At 41.5% G+C, this 24,506-nt stretch overlaps 1 protein-coding gene across 1 annotated transcript in view; it reads left to right on the top strand.

The window, feature by feature from the left end:
* Positions 1-1,102: 1,102 nt before the first annotated feature.
* The window catches only part of dcaf15 (DDB1 and CUL4 associated factor 15), a 29,232-nt gene continuing 5,828 nt past the window's right edge, over positions 1,103-24,506 (top strand). The window contains exons 1-9 of the mRNA XM_052042068.1: positions 1,103-1,203; positions 9,604-9,701; positions 11,809-11,953; positions 13,267-13,373; positions 14,964-15,100; positions 15,192-15,362; positions 16,662-17,477; positions 21,870-21,958; positions 23,417-23,545. Of these exons, the coding sequence (XP_051898028.1) occupies positions 1,129-1,203; positions 9,604-9,701; positions 11,809-11,953; positions 13,267-13,373; positions 14,964-15,100; positions 15,192-15,362; positions 16,662-17,477; positions 21,870-21,958; positions 23,417-23,545 (1,767 nt within the window). The 5' untranslated portion in view covers positions 1,103-1,128. The remainder of the gene's footprint in view (positions 1,204-9,603; positions 9,702-11,808; positions 11,954-13,266; positions 13,374-14,963; positions 15,101-15,191; positions 15,363-16,661; positions 17,478-21,869; positions 21,959-23,416; positions 23,546-24,506) is intronic.

Below are 24,506 nucleotides of genomic sequence, written 5' to 3' on the forward strand. Positions count from 1 at the left end.
GGCCCTTTAAAGCTGCCCCACCATTCAATATGATCACGGCTGATCTACATTGACATCAGATCCTCTTCTGTGCCAGATCCCCATAGCCCTCAATTTCATGATCTTTCAAACATTCACCTACCTCCACCTTAAATACATTTAATAATCTAGCCTTCACAGCCCTCTAGGATGGAGAATTCCCTCCACACCGATCTGCAGTGGAAAATTCGGCTTATAATTAAAGGTCAAAATCAAAGTCCAGTTTATTGTCACATGCACAAGTGCATGTTCGCAAAAGTGCAATGAAAAACTTACCTGCAGCAGCATCACAGGCACATAGCATCAAATAAGCAGCATTCACAAGAAAAACATAAATTAAACTTAAATTATGCACAATTTTTACAAGAAAACACAATTTGAACAAAACAAACAAAATCCATTTTAGTGCAAAGTGATCAAAGTGGTCAGTGTTGCAAAACTGTAGTATTAGGGTTGTGCCGGTTGGTTGAAGGGAAGTAGCTGTTCTTGAACCCGGTGGTGTGGGACTTCGGGCTTTTGTACCTCCTGCCCGTTGGTAGCTGCGAGAAAATGGCATGGCCTGGATGGTGGGGATCATTGATGATAGATGTTGCCTTCTTGAGGCAGTGCCTCCTGTAGATACTACCGATGGTGGGGAGGGATGTGCCCGTGATGTATTGGGCAGAGTCCACTACTTTCTGCAGCTTCTTACATTCCTGCGCATTTGAATCCGACCAGACCATGATGCAACCAGTCAGGATACTTTCAACAGTACATCAGCAGAGGTTTATTAGAGTTTAAAGTTACAGATTAAGAGGAATTGTAAATGCACACAAATTAGGTGTAATTTCAAAATGCTTTTCTTTGGCTGTACTCTGGGACATCCTCATGAGGAAGACCTGGCAGATCTGAAATCACTGCAGCGCTCGGAGGCTGCAAGTTGTCACTCTTCCAGTCCTCCAGAGGTCGCTGCTTGAGCTCCGTTGGGCGGGGAGCCCACCAGATTGACGTGGGAGTTCGACCAATAGCAAGCAGCTCCCGGCCGGGAAGGAACCAATGGAGAGGCGCCGGTGGGGGCGGGATCAAGCCATCAAGTTGGGTTGCGCGGAAGCAGGCGGTTTGAGGGAGAAAATGGCGCCGAGCCGGAGTAAGGGTCCGGCTGTGAGGAGGAAAAACAATGTGCTGAGGAGCTTATACCGGCTAAAGGTACTCGAGGCGGCGGCAGACCGGGCTGGGAGCACTAAATGCTGCATTTACAACGTGAAAGTTCCCCCAGAATAAAGCGTAACGGGCTGTGGGGATGGAGGTCAGGCTCCCAGTGCGTTAACTGGGCAGAGAATTGACCCTGTACCACAGCAACGTACAGAATACAATCAGAATGTCCCTCATAATGAAACACGTCCAATAGACCATTGCTTTTATATTCAAAAAATAAGACACGTCCTAATTGGAGTTCCTGGGTCGAATTTGGATTGTGTTATTTGGAATCATCAGAAAGCCATTGCCCAGAAGGACTGAGTTGCATTCCTACAGCATTTTTCACGTCCCTTCCAGGATGTCCCAAGGTGCAGACAAAGAACCACTTTCAGCTAGCCAGTGCTGTAGTGTGGGAAATGCAACAGTCAGCTTGTAAACCGAAACTTCCCACTTTCGGTACTCTTGAAGTGTTAACTTTTATTTTAAATCATGAGGCTAGTCCAAAATCTGTAAACCCAGTGATTGGAATTGAAGAAGTGGGGAAGAAACCCGCTTAAAAAATGATGATGGTCTATTAGGTTTGCCGATGTGAAAGCAGCATTTCGTTCTCTGCTGATGTGAAAATGATCAGATAATTTTGTTTTCAGGTGTTAGTTTAGGGCTAATTATTAAGATATTTATTTATTAGTCATGTACATTGAAACACAGTGAAATGTGTCTTTTGACAGGATATTTGTCCTTTGTAGTGTGCATTAACGATTTAGACTGAAATGTGGACTTGCAGGTAGTTGAATGCACTAGTATCCCAATTAGTGTTACCCCCACAAGCGCACTGAATTGTTATAGTGCTTGTTGTTCTGAAGCCTGAACGTGGACAGGTATATCGCTTCTCTCCCTCACCCTGTATTTTAAAAAAAATGCCATTTGCTTGAACTGCACACTGTTATGCCAGGAACTTGATGTGAACGTCTGTCTTCCTGTAGCAAAGAAATGGTTATTGCTAAGTGGATTGGTGTGAAGTGAACCACGAAAGGAGTGTACAGAAGCTACTGCTTAGGGCTGATGTGGGGCAGACTGGAGCAAGTGGTGTGGCCGTTTAGTGCTGAGATATGGGGCTCAAGGCTGCATACTGGCCGGCAAGGTAAATGCAGGCCATTGCTGGGATCATAGAACATAGAACATTACAACATAGTACAGGCTCTTTGGCCCACGATGTTGTGCCAACATTTTATCCTGCTCTAAGATCTATCTAACCCTTCCCTCCCACATAGCCCTCCATTTTTCTATCATTCACCTGGCTGTCTGAGAGTCTCTTAAATGTCCCTAATGTATCTGCCTTCCACGCACCCACCACTGTCTGTGTAAAAAAAAAACTTGCCTCTGATATCCTCCCTATACCTTCCTCCAATCACCTTAAAATTATGCCCCCTTGTATTAACTATTTTTGCCCTGGGAAAGTGTCTCCAACTGTCCACTCAATCTATGCCTCTTATCATCTTGTACACCTCTGTTAAGTCACCTCTCAATCTCCTTCTCTCCAAAGAGAAAAGCTCTAGCTCACTCAACCTGTCCTCGTAAGACATGCTCTCCAATCCAGGCAACGTCCTGGTAAATCTCCTCTGCACCCTCTCTAAAGCTTCCACATCCTTCCTATAATGAGGCACCCAGAACTGAACACAGTACTCCAAGTGTGGTTTAACCAGAGTTTTATAGAGCTGCAACGTTACCTCGCGGCTCTTGAACTCAATACCCTGACTAATGGAGGCCAACACACTATACACCTTCTTAACAACCCTATCAACCTGTGTGGCAACCTTGCAGGATCTGTGAACGTGGATCCCAAGATTCATCTGCTCCTCCACACTGCTAAGAGCCCTGCCATTAACCTTGTATTCTGCCTTCAAATTCGATCTTCCGAAGTGTATCACTTCACACTTTTCTGGGTTGAACTCCATATGCCACTTCTTGGCCCAGCACTGCATTCTATCAATGTCCTGTTGTAACCTACAGCAACCTCCTACACTATCCACAACACCACCAACTTTGTGTCATCTGCAAACTTACTAACCCACCGTTCCACATCCTCATCCAAGTCATTTATGAAAATCACAAAGAGCAGGGATCCCAGAACAGATCCCTGCAGAACACCACTGGTCACTGACCTCCAGTCAGAATATGCTCCATCTACAACCACCCTCTGTCTTCTATGGGTGAGCCAATTCTGAATCCACACAGCCGGATTTCCCTGGATCCCATGCCTCCGACTTTCTGAATGAGCCTTCCATGAAGAACCTTATCAAACGCCTTACTGAAATCCATGTATATCACATCCACTGCTCGACCTTCATCGATGTGCTTTGTCACATCCTCAAAGAATTCAATCAGGCTCGTGAGGCACGACCTACCCCTCACAAAGCCATGCTGGCTATCCCTAATCAGCCTATGCTTCTCCAAATGCCCATAAATCCTGTCTCTAAGAATCTTCTGCAGTAATTTGCACACCACTGAAGTAAGGCTCACTGGCTTGTAATTCCCAGGATTGTCCCTACTCCCTTTCTTGAACAAAGAAACAACATTTTCCACCCTCCAATTATCTGGCACTATTTCTGTGGCAAGCGAGGGCGCAAAGATCATCTGGATCGACTAGTGACTTCTCCATGTGTTCACAGACAGCCAGTATCCTACAGTCAATGATAGATACTGGCTATACAAGAGACTGCAGATGCTGGAATCCAGAGCAAAAACAAGCTGCTAGAGGAACTCAGTGGATCAGGCAGCATCTGTGGAAGCAAAGGGATGCTGGACATTTCAGGTCGAGAGCCTGCATCAGGGCTCAGCCCGAAACGTCGACCATCCCTTTGCCTCTACAGATGTTGTTAGACCCACTGAGTTCCTCCAGCATTTTGTTTTTGCTGATGGACTCCAGCTATTTTGTTTGTTACCATAGAGTCACCTTGGGGCTAGGGCGAGCTGTGCAGTTGGGCATGAGGAGACAATGTCTTCCATCATGTCCAACAGTAGGTTATGGGAGAGATCCTAGAATTAGGATGGTCTGTCAACACATGGAACAATTGTCATTTATCCCCGGCAATGGCTTGCCCTCATTGGGCTGAGCAGGATGCAGTCTTAAGCACTGCATCTCGGTGCTGAATGGCCACATCACTTGCCCCAGCCCTCTCGAGTAACCCCTGGACACTGCCTTGGTGGCTCACTCCCCATGAGGCATGCAACGCTAAGATCACTTCAAAAGTTTCGTTGCTGTGGGAGAGCCAGCATGGTAACATGGGACAACAGATAGTGGGAGCTGAATACTGCACTGGATTAGACATAGTGGTTCATCTTTGGAATCTTATGATATAGTACATAAAAAGTCTCTTCTGTAAGACTGATATGTAAGAGGATTTTGAATGCAGTTCTTAAGGAAAATGGGGAAAAAAGAAAAAATATAGTCATAATCGGGTAGAAATTGGCAGCATTACTAGATGACAATGGTGTCATTTTTAAGAGTAAGCAAGTACTACTTGATATCCTGGGCAAAACTTGTGCCTCTGTCACCATGATTAAAGCCTGGGGAGAAGGTGAGTGTTCGTGGAGATAGGAAGAGTGAACCAAAGAATCATGGAGGAAATGGCCCTGTCAAAATGCTGAAAGAGGAAGGAAGAGAAGAAGATGTCTGGTGGTGACAAGATGTTAAAGGTGATAGAAATTGAAGATGACCTATAGTTTACCTAACCATGGCTTCCTTGACCAACCTTCATTTTGCCTAACCGTGGCTTCCCTTCGCCATAGTTGACAGGGCTCTCAAACTACGTCTATTCCATTTCCCACATTTCTACTCCCAACCAGAGCAAGGATAGGATTCCTCATGTCCTCACCTTTCATTCCACTAACATCCACATTCAATGGATCATCCTTAACATATCTACAATCTTCAATGTGATGCCACCATCAGTAGCAGCTACCCCTCCTCTTTCAGCATTCCAAAGGGGCTATTCCCTCTGCAGCTTTGTGATACACTCTTCCATGTTCACCAGCATTCTTGTCCCTTTTCACCACATCATTCCATACGGATGTCTTTATCTCCTTGCTTTTCACCATCCAGGGAACCAGTCTGTCCTTGTGAAGCAATGATTCACTTTCACATTTTCCAATTTAGTGTTTTGCACTTGGTGCTCTTGATGTGATCTCTTCAGCGCTGGAGAAGTAAATGTAGATTGGATGACAGTGTTGATCCTATGACCTCTATAGAGTATCAACTGACATGTCAAACAAAAGACTCTAAACCAAAGTTTAGTTCAAATTTATCTTTATTAGCACTCAAGTTATTTAAACATGCATGTATACCGCTGTCTTCTAACAACCTCACGTTCAATTTACCATCCCAACTTATCACTTACAATAAATTACAATGCTCATGGCTTGGACTTAAATACTACCCATGTGAGCTAAAACTGGCCATTTCACTCCAGCAGGTAGTCTTCTCTGAGTTCCACACACTGGACCCTCCTAGCAATGGTTGTTCCTGATTGTCATTACCAATGTCTCAGACAGTCCTTTTATACAATTTTTCTCCCAATCTTTCTTAAGGCTCCCAGTCCAGGAGATCATACTTCAAGCTGTCAGTCATTCAAGCTGTCAGTCATTCAAGGGCTGAACAACAAAGCACATCTGTTTCTATTCCTTTTTTCCGTCCTTAACTTAGACCTGAGCTCCACCAGTGTTGACTATCTATTATCATGCTTGACATCCAGGATGTGGTAAACAAGAGCACGTATTTTCTTATCAACCAGAAGGTTCTTTAATTGTAAAAAAGTGCCTGTGCTTCACAATTCAAATGTTTTGTCCACAGAATGACAGTCCCAAAAAAATCCTCATTTACTACTTCTGCTCTCCAGATGCTTCATAGTGGAATAATTTACAATGGCATAGTTCGTAGGGCTACATTAGCACAACTCCCTCCTATTAAAACTGACAAGCGTGATCTCCTGACCTTCCTTCACTGTGTTCTTTGTTCTGTAGTTCCCAGCATCTCTTTCCAGTCGAGTGTCCTCCCAAAGCCTGATGGGATACTTGACATCTTGTCTCCAGCTACAACAGCTTTGTGGAACACCCCCATTCAATCTTTAAGGATAACCTTGTGCTTCTAGTTGCCTGTCGCTCCAATTCTCCCTCTCACTCCCACTCTGACCTCTCTGCCTTTGGCATCTTAGACTTTTCCAGTGAAGTGCAACGTGAGCCTGGAAACAGAATCTGATCTTCCAACTAGGTGTGTTAGAGCCCTCAGGAGTCAACGTTGAATTCATCAGTTTCAGCTCACCAATGTTTCCCATTTGATTCAGAATTGGCCAGTTCTGATTAATAAAAGTCATCAACCTGTAATGTTAACTTAGTTCCTCTCTCTCCACAGATGCTCTCAGACCTTCTGGGTATTTCCAGTATTTTCTTTTATTCAGATTTCCAGCAACTGTTCTGTTCTGCCCCTCACATTGTTTTGTGCTTCTCTCTCCTCTGTTCTCATTCATCTTCTGTTATGTATTCTCCAGGTTTATCATTTTCAATGAACAAACCTTCACCTATCCCTCAGCCAGCACCACACCATTTGCATGACATTCTTGCCATCTCCAGCCTAACATAGACATCATCTTTGTTCTCTTCACCCTTCCCCTTCTCTGCAACTTAAAACAAGCTTGTTTTCTAGTCATGATTGAAAGTTATTGATCTGAAACATTAACTCTGTGTGTGGCTCTCTCTCTTTCTCTGTCTCCACAGATACTTCCTAACCTGCTGATTATTTCCAGAATTTTGTTTTTTATTTTTTGACTAAACATATCTGGTTGTTGTGGAATATTGCCATGAGTAAATTGCTGTCATGTTCCCTAGATTACAATAATGACTGTTTCTCAGAAGTTACTTCATTGATGTAAATCTCAGAATTTCTTGATGCTATGAAAGGTGTAATATTATTTAATTTCACTTCCTCTGTTTAGGCTTGATCGACGACATGTGCTCAAATCTCTCCTATTTTGAGGTTCCATCTTTCAATATGGTCACAGAATAGTACAGCACAGGAACAGGTCCTTTGGCACATAATGTCTGTGCAGACAGTGATGCCAATTTCAAATAATCCCATCTGCCTGCACGTGGTCTATATCCCTTTATTCTCTGCCTGTTCATGTGTCTGTCTAAATGCTCTTAATCATTGCTGTTATCTGCTTCCACCACCTCCCCCGGCAGCACGTTCCAGGCACTTACCTTTCTGTGTTTAAACAAAACACTTGCATCACAAATCTAATTTTAAACTTTCCCTCTCTCAATGTCCTCTAGTATTTGACATTTCCCTCCAAGGGAAAAGACTCTATCTACCCTAACTATGGCTCTCACGATTTTATATTTTCTCTCAGGTCACCCCTCTGCCTCTGGTGATCCAGAGAAAACAATCCAAGTTTGTCCAACATCTCCTTATGGCTAATTCAGGCAACGTCCTGTGAACCTCTTCTGCACTCTCTCCAAAGCCTCTCCATCCTTCCTGTAATGCGGTGACCAAAACTGCACACAATACTCCAAATGTGGCCTAGCCAAAGTTTTATATTGCTACAATATGACTTCCTGACTTTTATACAATGCCGCAACTGATAAAGGCAAGTATGCCTTATGCCTTCTTTACAGCCTATCTACTTGTGTTGCCACTTTCAAGGAGCTGTGAGTTTGCACCCCAAAATCAGTGATCCTGAGGGTCCTGCCATTTACTGTATTTTTTCCTCTTGTGTTTGACCTCCCAAAGTGCAACATCTCACATTTGTCCAGATTAAACTCCGTCTGCCATTTCCTCTGCCCATATTTCCAACTGATCTATATCCTGCTGTAACCTTTGAGAACCTTCCTCACTATCCACAACTCCACCAATGTTTGTGTTGTTTTCAAACTTACTAATCAGCTCTCCTATGTTTTCATCCAAACAAACAGAAGCCCCAGCACTGATCCCAGTGGAACACCACTGGTCACAGATCTTCAGTGAGAATAACAGCCCTCCACCACTACCCTCTCATCTATGGCCAAGCCACCATGAGGGACCTTGTCAAATGCCTTACTAAAGCCCATGTAGAAAACATCCACTGCTCTTTCCTTATCAACCATCTTCATCACCTCCTCAAAAACAAAAGTCAGTCAAGTTTGTAAGACATGACCTTCCCCACACAAAGCCATGCTGACTATCCCTAATAGGTTCATGCTTTTCCAGATATGAGTACATCCTATCCCTAAGAATCTTCTTCAGTAATTTCCCTACCACTGAAGTAAGGCTCACCAGCCTATAATTTCCTGGTTTGTCCCTATTGCCCTTCTTAAACAAAGGAATAATATTGGCTATTCTCCAGTCCTCTGGGATGTCACCTGTAGCTAAAGAGGATATAAAGATCTCCTTCTAAGCTCGAGCAATCTCCTCTTTTGCTTTTCTCAATTACCTGGGATAGAATAAATTTACAAAGCATTACCATTTTGATTAACAAATTGTTAAACATTTAGCAACCTATTTGGGAGCAAGGACCTGTTTGTGAATTGGTAGACCATGTTTTTTTCATCATCTGATAAATCTGTCACAGACTCATTGGGATTCTTAAGCCAGATTCTAATTGTCACAGCAAATAAAGAGAATTGCTTTACAACCATGAATTTTATATTCCAGTGCCACCTTTGCATAAGGAAACGGTTCTTCATATTAATGTGATAAAGAGCCCCAGCGGATCACTTTAATATGAATAACTATTTCTTAATGCAAAAATGGCATCGTAATTAATTAAATAGTGATATTAAAACCAATCTGTTCAGTCTAGCCTATTGGAATCTTTCCAGGTATTGCTCTTGTCTTTTGTTTGCTCAAGAGGGAAGAATGAGTGGTCAGTGGGTTCATAAGTCATAACTTCAGCACTTAATTGAAAGGTGAGCCAAGTGTTCAATTGTAGCTACCCATTCCACTGTTTGTCGCACAGGTGAATGGCTACGTCACTTCAGGGAAGTGGTCTTCTTGGGGTTGAAGGGATTAATGATTCTTATATGGAACCTGCACACTCCCTATCACATCTGAGACAAGTGTGCTTGAAGGCACAGGTACTGTTGAATGTTCCTTCTGTTGCTTGACTTTGACCTTTACTTGGTCCCAATAGAGAGAATCAAAGTGTTCAGTGCTTTCCTGGATGTTTCATGGATTTAAGATCATGGCCAGTGTAAAGTATCAAACCATTTTAATATGGTTCTTGTCTGTGAACTAATTAGGTAGAGGGTAAGAAACTATTTCTGCTGGTTTGAGAGGAGTCTAGGACTGGAAGACATAATTTGAATAATAGATATCCATTGTCACATGCTCTGATTTTGCTGGCTACAGTTGGACATTACATATTTCATTTTTTATTACAGATAACTGGCCAGTTCTCTCATCGAATGTTTCAAAATTTACCACCCATTCTTTGTGTCCCCTTGAAGAACATTGTGGATGATGATTTTTTACTAGCTGGGTATGTAAACTTTCCTGAGTCAGCAAGCATTTTAATAACAGATATTACAACCTCTTAAGTAATATTCAGTGGTTGGTTTATTTATGACTTAACAAGTAGAATCCTAGGCCCCAAAGTCTGGCAATGATTGTGTGAGATATAGTATATCTGTCTGCAGCAGGTTGCTGTGCCATATTCCATGTGCCCATGAGCTCTAAATTTAATCATGTTCATTGTGGTGCAGAAATAATGGGGAGCATTTTTAAGGCATATGCATTGTATTTTGAGTGCTACAAGCCCATAAGTAGTATGCATGAACTAGACAACATGCATTGAACATGCCTGAAGTTTCCAGTGTGTAGCTTTAAACGTCAAATAAATTTTTACCGTTCTTTGTGCTTGGTATTAAAGATGCTGCAAACTATAAAAATGGTTAAGCTTTATAAAGTCCAAAGATACTTGGGGTCCATGTACAGAATCATTTTAATGCCATTCACTTGTACAGAAAATAATGTTTAAAAAAAGCAATAGACTGCTGGGCTTTGTGTCCAGAGGACTAGAGAAAAAGCAGGTAGCAATCATGCTGCAGCTATACAATATCCTGAGGACTCTCTGTAGTTCTGGGCAGTACACCTTAGAAAGGATGCTTTGGCCTTGAAGAGAATGTAATGTAAATTTGTTAGAGTGATGCTAAGATACCAGAGTTTACAATACTATTTACAAGGAGGGATTACATAAAGTCCGTGTGTATATTCTGGAATTTGGAAGTTTAAGAGGTGATGTGATTGAAGTTTTCAAAATATTAGGGGTATTGTTAGGTTACCACAATATAAATGATTTCACTGGCTGGGGAGTATTGAACAAGGAAACAGTCTAAAAATTAGAGCCAGGTGTTGAAGGAAACACTTCTACAGATGCTATTGGAAGTTTGGACCTCAATACTACAAATTGCAATTGACATCATCGATTGTTATTTATAAATTTGACATTGATAGATTTTTGATAAGCAAAGGTATCAAGGGAAATGGTGCAGGAGAGGTATGAGAAATTAGATCATAGATCAGCCATGACCTTATTGAATGCAGAACAGGCGCAAGGCTAAATTGCCTTCTCCTGTCCTCCAGCAACATCTGAATGGACAGGAACAGAGTTAAATCTTCAGATCGATACATTTCCATCTGAACTGGGAATAGTCAGAAACAAGTTCTGAGATACAGGGAAAAGGGAGGGGTGGCCAGAACAAAAGGAAAGATCTGTGATAGATTGGAAAATAGGAGGGATTAAATGAGGAATAATGCAGGGAGGTCCTGATACAGAACTCTTATTTGAAATTAACAAAGGAATTTGGAAGGAATTCAAGAGATCTGGGATAAAATTGTGCCATTGCAGCTTCGAGGTCAACATTGAATTCCGCATTTTCAGATAATGAGCATTTTTAGTGCATCATTCAGCCCCTCTGGCCCGTGCTACCATTCAGTTGTCTTGGCTGATCTGATCGAGGTAGCTGTACAAATCAGGAAAGTTGTGGATTTGATTCAAGTTATGGTCTGAACCAGGCAACAGAAACTGGAACATTGCTCATTTCTCCAAAGGACGAGAAATGATCCCGTATTCCTTTTGAGAATGCACTATGCAATACAGTTGGTGGGCAGTACACACAAACTTACCACTCAACTCTGTATTTCAAACAATTATCCATAAAGAATATCTGAATTAAATAGATAGCAAGAGTTGGAATTCATCGATTACAAGAAGATGATCAGTTTCTGAGATTCTTGCACACCTGCATACCCCTGTATGTGAACACACAGTGTCATGTAACAGAGAACGAGTGAATAGAAAAGCAGTGGTGACTATGATACCTCGATAAAGCACTAGAGATAAACCATGTCTGTACAATTGTCCCCGGGCAGCACAACCGAAGTATTCAGGAGATTAGGAGAGGCCACTTCCCAAATACTATAATGTTGGGTTTAATGGGGAGATTTCATACCTTTTCCACAGTATTTTATTGTTTTGTTGAAGATTCAGCTCTGAAATCCTTGTCTTTAATAACCAGTTGTTGTTACTTGAAAATGCAGAGCGTAAAAATGAATCTCTTTTGTCTCCCTTTTTCCTGGTTTCGCAGCCATATATTCCTCGGTTTTACAAAATGTGGTAGGTATGTATTGTCTTACACCAGGGATGTGCCAGAGCAAGAGTTTGATGAATTACCCCACTATGTGTATTATCTGTACTGGTGGAAGTTCAACATCCATGATAAGTTGAAAAAGGTGAGTAACAAAGATTTATTCTTGAAGAAAGAACACTGAAATTCAGTGATTCAAATAGATCCCTGGATGGGTCTTGCTTCTTTTCTCCTCTGAGTTTTGGGACTATTTTCTATCAGTTTTGGGTTCTCAATGATTTGCATTTGTATAATGCTTTTAACATGTTTAAAAAGCTCTCAGAGATTTATCAAAACAAATTTGATAGTGAGCTGCATAAGGAGACATTAGGACAGATAATCAAAGAGGTAGGTTTTTAAAAAAAGTGATTTAAGGGAGAACAGAAAGGTAGAGATGCAGAGAGATTTGGAAAGGGAATTTCATAGTTCAGAACCTCGGCAGCTGAAAACATGGCTACAGATAGTGGAGCAGTTAAATTTGGGGATAAACAAATAAGAATTACAGGGCCACAGGTATCTTGGGGAGTCCCAGAACTAGTATAGGTAATAGAGGTGGTGAAACAAAGTGAGATCTTGCCTATGATTCTTTGTGCAGTGTATAATGGAGGAGGCCTGCTCGTGTGCACTCCTTAACCCCACCTAGAGAGCAGTAGAGGTTGGTGCCAGCCAAAGCAGATACTATTCTACCCAGGAAACTTGCTTGTTGTGAAATTAGAGTAATAGATTTAAGATGACGCTGTAGTTATGCGTGTGTGTTTGCGTACGTGTGCATGCATTTGTGTTTACATCTGTTACCACTGTCACTGTTGCAGTATGTTGTCTGTACAGGTGATGACAGTGTTATGTTCTTGAGAACTGTTCATAACCTGAACTGTTGGTAAGTCAGAAATGAACAACAGTGCGTGAGAGAGGGTCACAGAAACAGCTGTGATGGGAGAGTGAACAGGCATGGGAAGAGCGGCTGCCAGCCAGCCTCACTGATTCAGTGAGTGAGTCTGCTCGGCACTCCCAGCTCTGCTCATTTCAATCCAGCCCCCAGTTGCTGCAGCTCGGTGGTAGAAGAGTAGTTTTGGAGAGAGGTGTGTAGAAATCTCCCATGCCCACCTGGCAGAAGATCCTGCAACCCCGCAGCAGCCGGTAAATCCATCCCACCGGTCTCCCAAACACTGGCTCGTACATACAGTGTGTCCATAAGTCTGGTGTTTATACTTTAATGCATCACATACTGGAAGCAGGGAAAAAGTCGGGGTTGTTATCCTGCGGCTGGGAGGGATTTCCATTTCCCATGCCCACTGATGCATGTTTACACATTAGCTGTGCTTATTACATACTCATTTCTAGTTTTTTAGGAAATTTTACAATTTGAATTACAGTGCTGTAGAAGATTTATTTAATCCTTTTTGCTTTATTGCATTTTAGGTTAGGCAAGTGCATCTTTTCAAAGATCAGGAAGTATACAGTGACCTGTATCTAACTGTCTGTGAATGGCCAAGTGATCCCTCAAAGCTTATTGTGTTCGGCTTCAAGTAAGTAATCTTGAAACAAGATTTGGATGTTGTTGAGCATTTGAGGTCCATTCCTAATTTCCCTTGAATTGAGTGGCTTGCTATACCTTTTCAGATGGAGTCAATCACATTGTTATAGGTCTGGAATAACATGCTGGAGAGGAAGGACAGCAGATTTCCTTACCTGAAGAATGTTATGAACTAAATCCGTTTGAGCATCATTTCTCCAGTTTCTTGGTCGTCCTTATTGATACCAGCTTTACGTAATTGCTTAAATTTAAATTCCCCAGCTGCCACGGTGGAACTTGAACTTGTGTCTCCAGATCTTCAGTCCAATAATACTATTATTGTAGGCCCATCAGACAGTTCCATTAGTCTATATGTGACCTATCTGTACCTTAGCTCCATCTACCTCCTTGGTTCTTCAGCTCCTTATACCTTTGTCAGTTTTCATTTGACCTTCCCTGGTGCACCCATGGTCCCTAACACCACAAAAAAGCAGCCTTAATGGGCTTTTGGTAGGGGAGAATTCTAAATTTCCACTGCCTTTTGTGTGATGAAGTGGTCTCAACATTATCCCAAGTTGTCTTGTGATCATTTTAAGTTTGTTCTGAAATTCCTACTTGAGGAAATGCTTTCTATGTTAATTTTTTTTAAGCATTAAGCATTTCATTTAGAATGTCATACATTTCGTTCATACCGTTCATACAGATCAATTCATTACACAGTGCATTGACGTAGTACAAGGTAACACAATACAGAATGCAGAGTAAGGTGTCACAGCTACAGAGGAAGTGCAGTGCAGGTAGACAGTAAGGTGCAAGGTTATTATGGGGTAGATTGTAAGGTCAAGAGTCCATCTTATCATACTAGGGAACTGTTCAATAGTCTTATAACAGTGGGATAGAAGCTGTCCTTGAGCCTGGTGGTCCGTGATTTCAGCTGAGGTTAAAGATCCATTAGCACTACTTGCCAATCTCCTGGCCAATATTTATCTTTCACTCACCATTACTAAAACAGAATCACTTGGTTATTATTATATAGCTGCTTATGGAACATGCTGTGTGCAAGTGGACTTCGCTTTTCCTACATTATAGCAGTGACATTTGTAGTGCTGTGTTGACCATAAGGTTCCAGGGGATGTCCTGAAACTTGTGTATAAAAAGCAAGTCTACCTCTCATCGATTCAGAAAGTTGTGAGCTCAAACTGGGCTTTGTAGACTTTGGACAAAATTTGTGCAGCCTTCAGTGTATTTTGGTAACGAGAGACAAGCCAGTTTATTTACTTCTCTGTCACTGCGTTTTAAAAAGGTAGTTACCACAGTATCCTTTCTGAACATATCCCATCCAAAAGATATTAACCTTTCATTAGCTTTTTGTGTGACCGTGTTGTTCTGGTGGGTTTATTTTTTAATATTTCTCCTTTTTAGCTTTTTCCAATAGGAGAAGGCAGGTGGCAACGTGATAGAATCTTTTCCCCTTCCAGCTGGTAGAAGTGTGGGAGATTCCCTTGTGTTCTTCAGGACTGTTATTGGGGCAAGGGAGGTTTGAAGAAAATTTTGCTTGCCCTCCATGAGGTTAAAATGTGATTTTTTTTTTTGTTTAATACAGCATTCGGTCGGTAAATGATCTGCTGATAAATATGGTTATGAGTGATGAAAATGACAGAGATATTTATATTACAACTGTTGCCACACCACCATTTGTGCTTTGTCCCGACTGCAGAGACATGGCTTTGCTTAACACAGGTATGAAAGTAACCCTTTTGTTTTTAACTTGTGCGTGTATGTTTAAGTGTTTAAATTATTGCACCTCACTTGCAACTCGTATGTTTTGCAGGTGAGCAGAATGCCTATTGCCTGCAGCACGGCTTCATGCTTCACACCAAGTACCAGGTGGTGTATCCCTTTCCCACGTTCCAGCCTGCTTTCCAGCTCAAGAAAGATGGAGTAGTGTTACTTAACACCAGCTACTCCCTCGTAGCATGTGCAATATCTGTAAATACAGCAGGTATGGCCAAAGTGGTCATTGTTCATGTGGGTGGGTTTGGATAAGATAATTTTACAGGAAAGTGAGGGCATTTGGTTCAAATTATTTCGTCCAGGCAGAGTACTCTCGGCTTGCCTCACCGGCTAGTGGATCACCCAGTTGCTTATGACCTCTCTCCACTGAATCAGGTGGTTGGGTTCACAGTTTTGCTCGAGGGAAGTGTGCACTAATTCTAGGCTCTCCAGTGCAACGCTGAAGGAATGCTGCTTGACCTAAGTGCTAAGTTGAGGTCCCTTCTGTTCTCTCAGATGGATGTAGAAGTTCCTATGACATTATTTTGAAGAAGAGGAATTTCCCCTAGTGTCCTGGACATTGCTCATCCCTTAACTGATATCACAGAAAAATTTTAGTCATTACCTCTGGGAGTTTGAGCAAATTGACTGTCATTTTCCCTGTGCTGTGACTATGATTACAAGTCAAAAGTACTTAGATTGTGAAAGGTGCCAAATAAATGTATTGACCACATTGTGAACTAAAATGACACATATCTTAAAGCCTGATCCCATACCCTCTTGACTTTCATACTCACTCTCTGGTTTTATATCTTCACTACTGTTAATGGCCATATATTTCCAGAACGTTGCCTGGTGGGCATTTCTTTTCAAAGCTGATAGGTCCAAAGTTCTGTAATCTTTTTTGCCTTTCTCATATTTCTGATGTTGGATTTTAGTCTTCTAGCTCCACCGTGCACTCACCATGTTCCTTTGTCTCAGTGACCATAACTGTACACCATAACCAAGATGGGTTTATAATGGCTTTACTTGGAATCTACTTTTTCTTGTGGGGGGGTTACATAATTCCTGATTTAGGAGACTCCAGCGCTCTGAACAGGAAAGGGAAGTTGGAGGGCGGCAGTGATTTGCAAGTAGAGCAGATTTGAGGGTTTTTATTTGTAGGGAATAATGATTTGAAGGAGAACCTGAGGGAAGAATATGGAGAGCAAGTAAAAAGAATGAATGGTTTGCAGTTTAGTGAGAACAGAATTGTGAAAGCAGAAGATTGGTGTCATGGATAAGGTGAGCTTACATGGAGAGATGGGAGAGAAAGTAAAGATGCGAGGTTAGGACTGGAGACCTTCCTATGTCCCTGCAGCCATGCAACCTCATGAGAGAGGAAAAGTAGAGAAAAAATCCCAAGGGAAAATGATTATAAAACTTTTCTTGGGTGTTGAAAGCAATCTATGAGATGTGAACTGATTTAAACAACTGCTGTTACCAATTCAGATCCAGATTACACTTTTTTTTCCCCTGTGTGCCTCAGGTAAAACGGGACAAGTTCTGTACAGCAAGAGCAGTGAAAAAGATGAACCTCCAGGAGATCATGAGGTGGACCCTGGGAGTTTAATTTCACCGGGATTGAGCAGTGTCACGTCTAACCGTCACTGCGAAGGCACAAAACGCCCTTTGTGTGGCCAAGAAACCTTGGACTCCACCTCGCACAGAGCAGATGCTAACAACTGCTTGCACGCTGAAAACTGCTCGGAGGAAGTGTCGAGCTGGGAACATGAAGCCTGTAAGCACACCGTTTTGGCAGTGTGTAACCCTGTCCACTGTGACCGAACCACTGCTGCAGGCAAAGCAAAGGAATTTGCAGCTGACATCTTCAGGCGAGCAAGAGCTGCTACCAACACTCCAGAAACAATGAGCAGTTTGGACATACAAAAGGAGGGTGCCCTGCAAAGGAAACTCACAGAAGACTGCCTCAATATCCTTAATCCACAAAGAAGCGGAACTTCAGAAATCCTTCCTTCCTCCTCCTGTGAACCCAAATTAGAGATCCAGTGTTCTAGTTGTGTTGCAGACACTAATGGTTATGCCTTAAGTACCAAGGAATCACGTTCAGTTGTTTTGGGATGCACATGTACCACCCTTGGGAAACCCACTCTGGACAATGGTGTACCATCTGCTGCTCAAACAAGGACTGAAGGGACAAGTGAGTTTGTGCAGAATGAATCTAGCGCAATGGATAATACTGGCAGCCAGCACCAGGAAACTGGACAAACAGATCCTGCTTATGTGAACTACATAAAGCTGCACTATGTTCTGGAACCCACTGGCATGGTGGTAGATGATGAAGGTAAATAGTCTTGTGAAATATGTCATGATTTGTTATGGGTGTCAATGCACTGTTTCTCGGTTTACAATATCCCATGATGTATCATAGTTATTGGTTGCTAGGTTTTCATTGTTTGTTTCTTCCCTTGTTCAAAAATTCCTTCATAAGATTCATCTCTCTGGTGTTGCCTGTTTAATGTGCTTAAAACCAGCAAGGTGTTATTCAGTTCTCAGCTTTCATTGCTTAGCAGTCTTGCCCAAGTCAGAAGGTCATCTGCACTCTCAAGAATTAATCACAATTTGGTACAGCAGCCCAGCGTAGTACTTGGCAAGTCCATGTTGTTGGAAGCACTGCCGTCAGTTCTGATGTTAAACTGAGTTTCCATCTGCCCATTCAAGAGAATGTAAAAGATCCCATAAAAGCTTTTCACGAACTAAGGCATGTCCATTAACCTCTGCACAATCCTGTCCTTACAACCACGATACCAAAATGCATCATCTGCTCTTTAACCTCACTGCAGTTTGTGGGCTCTTCTTGTCCCATATAATTTGATTGCCAACTTTTCCCAAAACAGTAATTGCACTTCAAAAATTCTTCAAATGCTGTGAAGATTTTGGGATGTGCGAAGCATTTTGGGATGTGACAAGCATTTTATAAGCACAAATTCTAGTGTTGGGTTGGTGAATGAGCAGTTACTTTTCGCTGAGCTAGTTCTCGATCGGTCTTCCAACTCAAAACAGGTTGTTTCCAATGTTCAAATACTGACCGGCATTCCATATTTAATGTTTAGAATTCAGTATTTTCGGGTTTGTTTATTCCTTCCTTGTTTCTCAAAGTTCTTTTATGCTGGAGATTATTGAGCATTTCCCCATCAGAAACACATTGGAAGTGGAGTAACACTGCATGTGTCTAACATTAAAGATCAGTGCCAGCAAAGCAAACTCCTGGTGTGCCCATAACTTCAGGTGAGATTGTCCCTCCACTAATGAATTATAAGGTATTTTGTCTTCCAAAATATGTTGAAACATAGTGAACCCATTTAACATTGATCATTTACCCTTGGGCACTGGGCTGAATTTGAAACTAGGCTATAGGTCAAAGACCAGAATTTTATCTCCAGTTCATCTCTTTCTCTTGACCCCCACCCCCACCCTGATTTTATGTGCTATGAAAATCATAAAAAATTTACAGATGCTGGAAATTTCAAACAAAAAACAGAAAATCTTGTTAAAACTCTGCAAGTTGGCCCATGTTGTACCGATCTGGATGCCAATTTGTACTAAATGTCCTCCTGTGTATCATTCATATACATCCATTCCCTTCATATTCATGTGTCCATCTAAAAAGCCTTTTAAATTCCACCAAACTGCCTGCTTCCACTACAGCCCCTGGTAACCTATTCCAGGTACCTACCACTCTGCTTAAAAAAAAACACCCTTCACCCACCTTTAAACTCCATTCCCCCCCCCACTTTCTAATCTTAAAAGCATGTCCTCTGGTGTTTGACATTTCTACCCTGGGGAAAAGGTTCTGACTGTCCACCCTATCTATGCCTCTCATAATTTTAAAAACCTCTATCGGGTCTCCCCTCAGCCTCTGACACTCTAGGGAGAATAACCCAAGTTTGTTCAACCTCTCCTTATAGCTCATACCCTTTAATCCAGGCAGCATCCTGGTAAACCTCTTCTGCTCCCCCTCCATAGTCTCCACATCTTTCCTGTAATGGGGCGACCAGAACTGCACGCAATACTTCAAGTGAACTCCAAGTACTTTCTTTGGAACAAAGCTACAATTATGGAGGTTGGAAACTCCCCGTTTGCACTCTGTGGCCCACCCTGCTGTGGTTAACAACATGTGAACTAGAGGCCAACATCCTGACCTTAAAACATATTTTGGCTGCTGTGTTCAGTATATTCCAGCAGTGACCACAGATGAAAAGTATTTTAATGGCTGTAGTTAGCAACATTGTGAAAGGTGTTGGGTACATGGAGGTCTTTTCTGTGTATGTTTTTGATTAACAGTATGAGTGGCACAGCAATGCACCTTTATTATTTTATAACATCCCCATTGAGTTGTTTAAAACTAGTTTTGGTAGTTGTATTTTTTTGAGGACATGTTTGTTAGGATGGCCACCTGGCCAAGTGAGTCTGTCTCTTTGAAAAAATACAATGGATGGTAGAAATCTTTTAAAGAAAAACTGAAAATTGAGAAATAATCGTCAATGACCAGTATCAGCGGAGGGAGATAAAGCTCAGTGATGGATTTGCTCTCTTTCTTCACAGATGCTGCATGAGTGTTTTTGTTGTTTTCTAATTTTTTTCTGGTTGGTCACAACCTCATTTTCCCTTCCAGTCCTCTGTAATTTTTTTTTGCATCTCTCTCTTTCCCTGTTCCAATGAAGCGTCACAGACCCAGAATGTTGACTGCATCCTTCTGCAGATGCTGTCTGACTTGCTGAGTTTTTCCAGCATTTCTGTTTTTGTCACCTCCACATGACTCTCTCATTTCCGATTGATCTCAATTCCAAATCCCAGATCTCTCCCAGAATGCCTGCAGTTCACATGTCGTATCATTAAATCTCACCTTGTCACCAAAAGTGAAATAGTCTCTTACTGATACTAGTAATGCGTGTATGTTCTGTGGAATTTTCTGTGATAAATTACCCAGCTACAATTTGTAAGAAGTAACTCTGTCTGGATTTTCTTTAAACTTAATTTTTAAGTTATATATCAAACTTTCAGCCAAATGAGTGATTTTGGGCAATGTTACCATTCGGTTCTAAATCTCATGTTTGCCTTTTGAATTTTTTTTTAAATAAACTAAGCTTTCAATTTTTTTTGATTTAATGCATTATCACTGCAAAGTGCTAAGCATGAAGATAAGTAAAGCTCCACTAATTTGCTGCTTCAGAATCACAAATCGAAAGTTAAGCCAACACTGGCACTGGGAGCTACCCAATCCCACTACTTCTGTACCAAGGTGGAAATGAATGTCATGCTCAGCACCTAATCTGAGGGTAAAACAATCACTTAGTGGCATCGACCATTGGAGAATATGATGCACGCTCAGTGTGATGTTGAACTTGTGAAAGTCGACCCATGCTCTGTAATAAATCAGACAACAGCAGAACCAAAGAACTTACGACTGATGCTTTATTAGTTTAACGCTAGCGGGAATGAGGGATACAGAGAAAGAGTAAACAGTGTAACCCGAGCTCTGTATTAGACCCACTCAAAGATCCCCCCAGTTAGTGTGTACCTTTATACCCACTTCGTGAGAAACCTTCGAGGGAAGTTTCACTTACTGCAGCAATTGCTTACAGCAAGTTTTAGCAAAACAAGATATGTCTGAAAAGAACTATTTCTTTCTCACCCACACCTGGCCTCACTTCAGCCATAACTATAGTCACCCCATGGCTGAGGTAATGTCTTACCATGGGAAGAATAGCTATCAGGAGAATAGCTACATACCATTAACCTTTGCATTGCCAGTCATTACCCTTGCATGTCCAGTTATCTTTTACAACTTAATGCCAAAACTTTGCTCAGTGCATCTCAATTTTGCCTCTGAGTTAGAAGGTTGTGATTTCAAGTCTCATTCTGGAGATTTAAGCACTAAGATGTGGGCTGACACTCCACTGCAGAACTTGGGAAGTGTGGCACTGTACAAGGTGCTGTCTGTTGGATGAGTTATTAAACTCAGGCCCTGTCTACTCTTCTAAGTGAATGCAAAAGATACTGGGACTCTATTTTGAAGAACAGGGAATTTCTCATTGGTGTCCTGGCCAGAAATTATCCCTCAACTAGCATCAGTAAAAGCTGATCACTCTTGCATAATTCTTTGCAGGAGCTTGCTGTGTGTGACTGGACTGCCATGTTTCCAGCATTATTTCCTTGGTTGTAAAGCTCTTGCAGGTCAATTTTTTTTTGTTATGTGATCAAAGATCTTGGAGGACTTGGTTAATCTTACAAGTGTTTCCAGATGGTTTTAACACAGAGAAGAGCTTCATTGAGTTAATTCTCAGATGTAGCATCACTGGCTCTGTCAGTGTTCGTTGGCCATACCTGATTGCCCTTTTACTGAGTGTTGGGCCATTTCAAGAAGGGCAGTAAAGAGTTAACTATATTCCTGCAGACTTGGAGTAATAAATATTTCTCTCCACAAAGGACGTCAGTGAACATGATGGGCTTTTATAACAGTACAGTGATTCGATGGGCAATGTTACTGATACTGTTCTCACTATTCAGGGTTAATTTGATTAATTGAATTTAACTTCCCTAACTGCAGTGTTGTGATTTGAATGTGTATCTTTGGATCATTAGTTCAGACCTCTGGATGACTAATTCAGCTACATCATCACTGTACAGCTGTACCTTTTTCGTGGGAAACTGATATAAATTTTCTTTCTAACAGGATATGACGATAAGATCTCATTGCCCTTTGTAGTGACTGACCTGAGAGGAAGGAATCTGAAGCCTTTTAAAGAAAATGCCTTGTATCAGGTAACTTAACCAATCTAAAGTATAAAACATAGAGAGAACTATGGTTGTATGGACCTGTTGTACTATTCAATAAGATAATGGTTGACCTGATCCTGGCCTAATCGATTTTCCTGCATGTTCTTTATAACTCTTGACTCCCCCATAGGCTAAAAAAAACTTATGGCCTTCAATATATTCAATGACTCGTAACCAGTCTGCATCATAACTCTTTCCCACATGCAAGGATAATGCTCCCTATTGAGTAACCCTACTGAGTCACCAGGAGTCTCAAGGACTAATTGATATAACTATGCAGCTTCTTGGTATGTTGAACAATGCTTTTAACATAGTGGGAGGTAGGGTAGATTATTGCAATATGAAAGTGTGAAACAAGTCCTAGTTTATTAAATTCCTCCTTTCAAATATAACTCTGTCTGTAAATGTTTCTTTTCATAGAGTTTACAGCACTTGAAACAGGCCATTCAGCCCAACTAATCCATGTAGGTCTTATGCTCCACAACCATTCTTCTACCCACCTTCATCTCTATCAGTATTCCTTTCCTTCAATAGTGCTTGCTCATTTCTGCCATAATGGATCTATGCTTTTCATCTCCACTTGGCAGTGAGTTCACTGTTCTGAAGAACAGGTTCTTACAGGTCTATTGTTAAAGTTGGCTTTTGAAATCCACTTAAATGCTTCTGTTGAACAAAGACATTTTAAAACAGTTCAAAAAGATTTATTTAATCAGAAGGATAAATAATTGACTTCAAAACTTAATGGAGTAATATAAATTAATTAAAACATTCAGGCATAGTAAAATGTGCCTTGCATGTTGGTGTATAGCTCAGCTCAGGATGGAGTCCAGCCAAGGGAGAGAAGGTCAAATAGGGTGGTTCTGACTATTGCATTGCAATGTACAGGCAAGGAAATCAGATATCAGCTGACCACTTAAGTGCATCTTGCCACCAATTCTCTATGGGTCTTTTGGCAAATTACATTTCTAGCCATTAAACAGTCTGTGTGCTCAGAGTTGCCATTGTTTGTGGGTTTTTTTTAATTGTAGATTAATTAGTTGGGTATGTTTCAGATGTAATTGGGCACAGAATGAATTAAGATATATATGTGGGATAAGGCAGGGTGGTGGATTTCAGGTGGAAAGTTAGCCATGATGATAAATGGCAGTATAGATTTGAGGGAGAAACCCCTTTTGCTCAATGAAATACTGCCATTCCTTCTTTTACATCTGTCTGTGAAGGTGTATGGATCCTCAGTTTAATGTAACATCCAAAAGATGGCAACTCTAACAGGTGGCAATTCCTCAGTACTTTTGTTCTGTCATCCTTGTAAGGATTATGTGTGCTCCTTATTCAGTGCACAGTCGAGGCTGTTCTATGGATATAGATTTATATATTTATAGCGAATGAGATGAGTAATTCCTTGTACCTGAAGTTCATGTCCTATATTTTGTCAATTTCTAGGGCAAGTACCTGACTGTAGAGCAACTGACACTTGACTTTGAATATGTTATTAATGAGGTTATAAGGAATGATGCATCCTGGTCAAAACGCTACTGTTCCTTCAGTGATTATGATATAGTAATCCTAGAGGTAAGTGATTTAACAGAACAAAAGATGCTTTTTGAGCAGCTTGGCAATGGTGTGGGTGTCAGAATGTGTCTTGCTATATTGAATAAATGTTAAATTGTTCCTGATCCGCCACCTTAAATATTCACTTCTTCCATCACCAGCATACAGTGGCTGCACTGTGTACTACCTATAAAACGCCCTGCAGTAATTTGCCAAGATCTTTTCAACAGCACCTCCCAAACCCACGACAGCCAATACAAGGGCAGCAGGCATCTGTGGACCACCACCTGCAGGTTCCCTCCAAGTCCCACACCATCCTGATTTGGAAAAACGTTGCCTTTGTGGTCATTGGGTCTAAATGTTGGTCCTCTCCCCAAAAGTATAGCACCTCAAGGCAGCAGTTCACCACTGCTTTCTCAAGTGCAATTGCAGATGGGCAGTAAATTCTGGCCTTGCCAGTGCCATCTACATTCAGTAAATAAATACATGTGGGGTCAATATGGTTTCCAGTCATGGAGGTACTCAGTCTATTCTACTTCAGTTTATCCAAATTCTTTTCCTCTTAGGAAGAGGTTAAGAATGATTTGCTTCAACCAGTTCTGTGGGGTCTGAGGGAGGCCACTGTCAGTGGGACAATAAGTACTTGATGGGGCAGTTGGTGGGTGGTACAGCTGGTGATATGTTCATTCCATCATTTTTGCCAGGCTTCTGTGTGCTGCTGTCAAAGATAGTTGAGTTCTCTGTCCCCTCTCAGATGTCCCTCTTCTATTTGGAGCGCTCATAGTCTAGGGATTCTCATGTTTTGCTGAGGATATTAAACATTCAAGGAATCTTTGAGAATATATCTGAATCGTTTTTGCTGTTCCGGTAATCTTGTTTCATGACAGCTTGGAGTAAAGCACTGTTTTGGGAATTCACTGTGGGGTATGCAAACAATACTCTTGCCCTTTGGAGCTGATTCAGTGTAATTAGGGATTCAGTG

Source organism: Pristis pectinata, chromosome 31 (assembly GCF_009764475.1).
Source record: "Pristis pectinata isolate sPriPec2 chromosome 31, sPriPec2.1.pri, whole genome shotgun sequence".
In the NCBI taxonomy this organism is placed as follows: Eukaryota; Metazoa; Chordata; class Chondrichthyes; order Rhinopristiformes; family Pristidae; genus Pristis; species Pristis pectinata.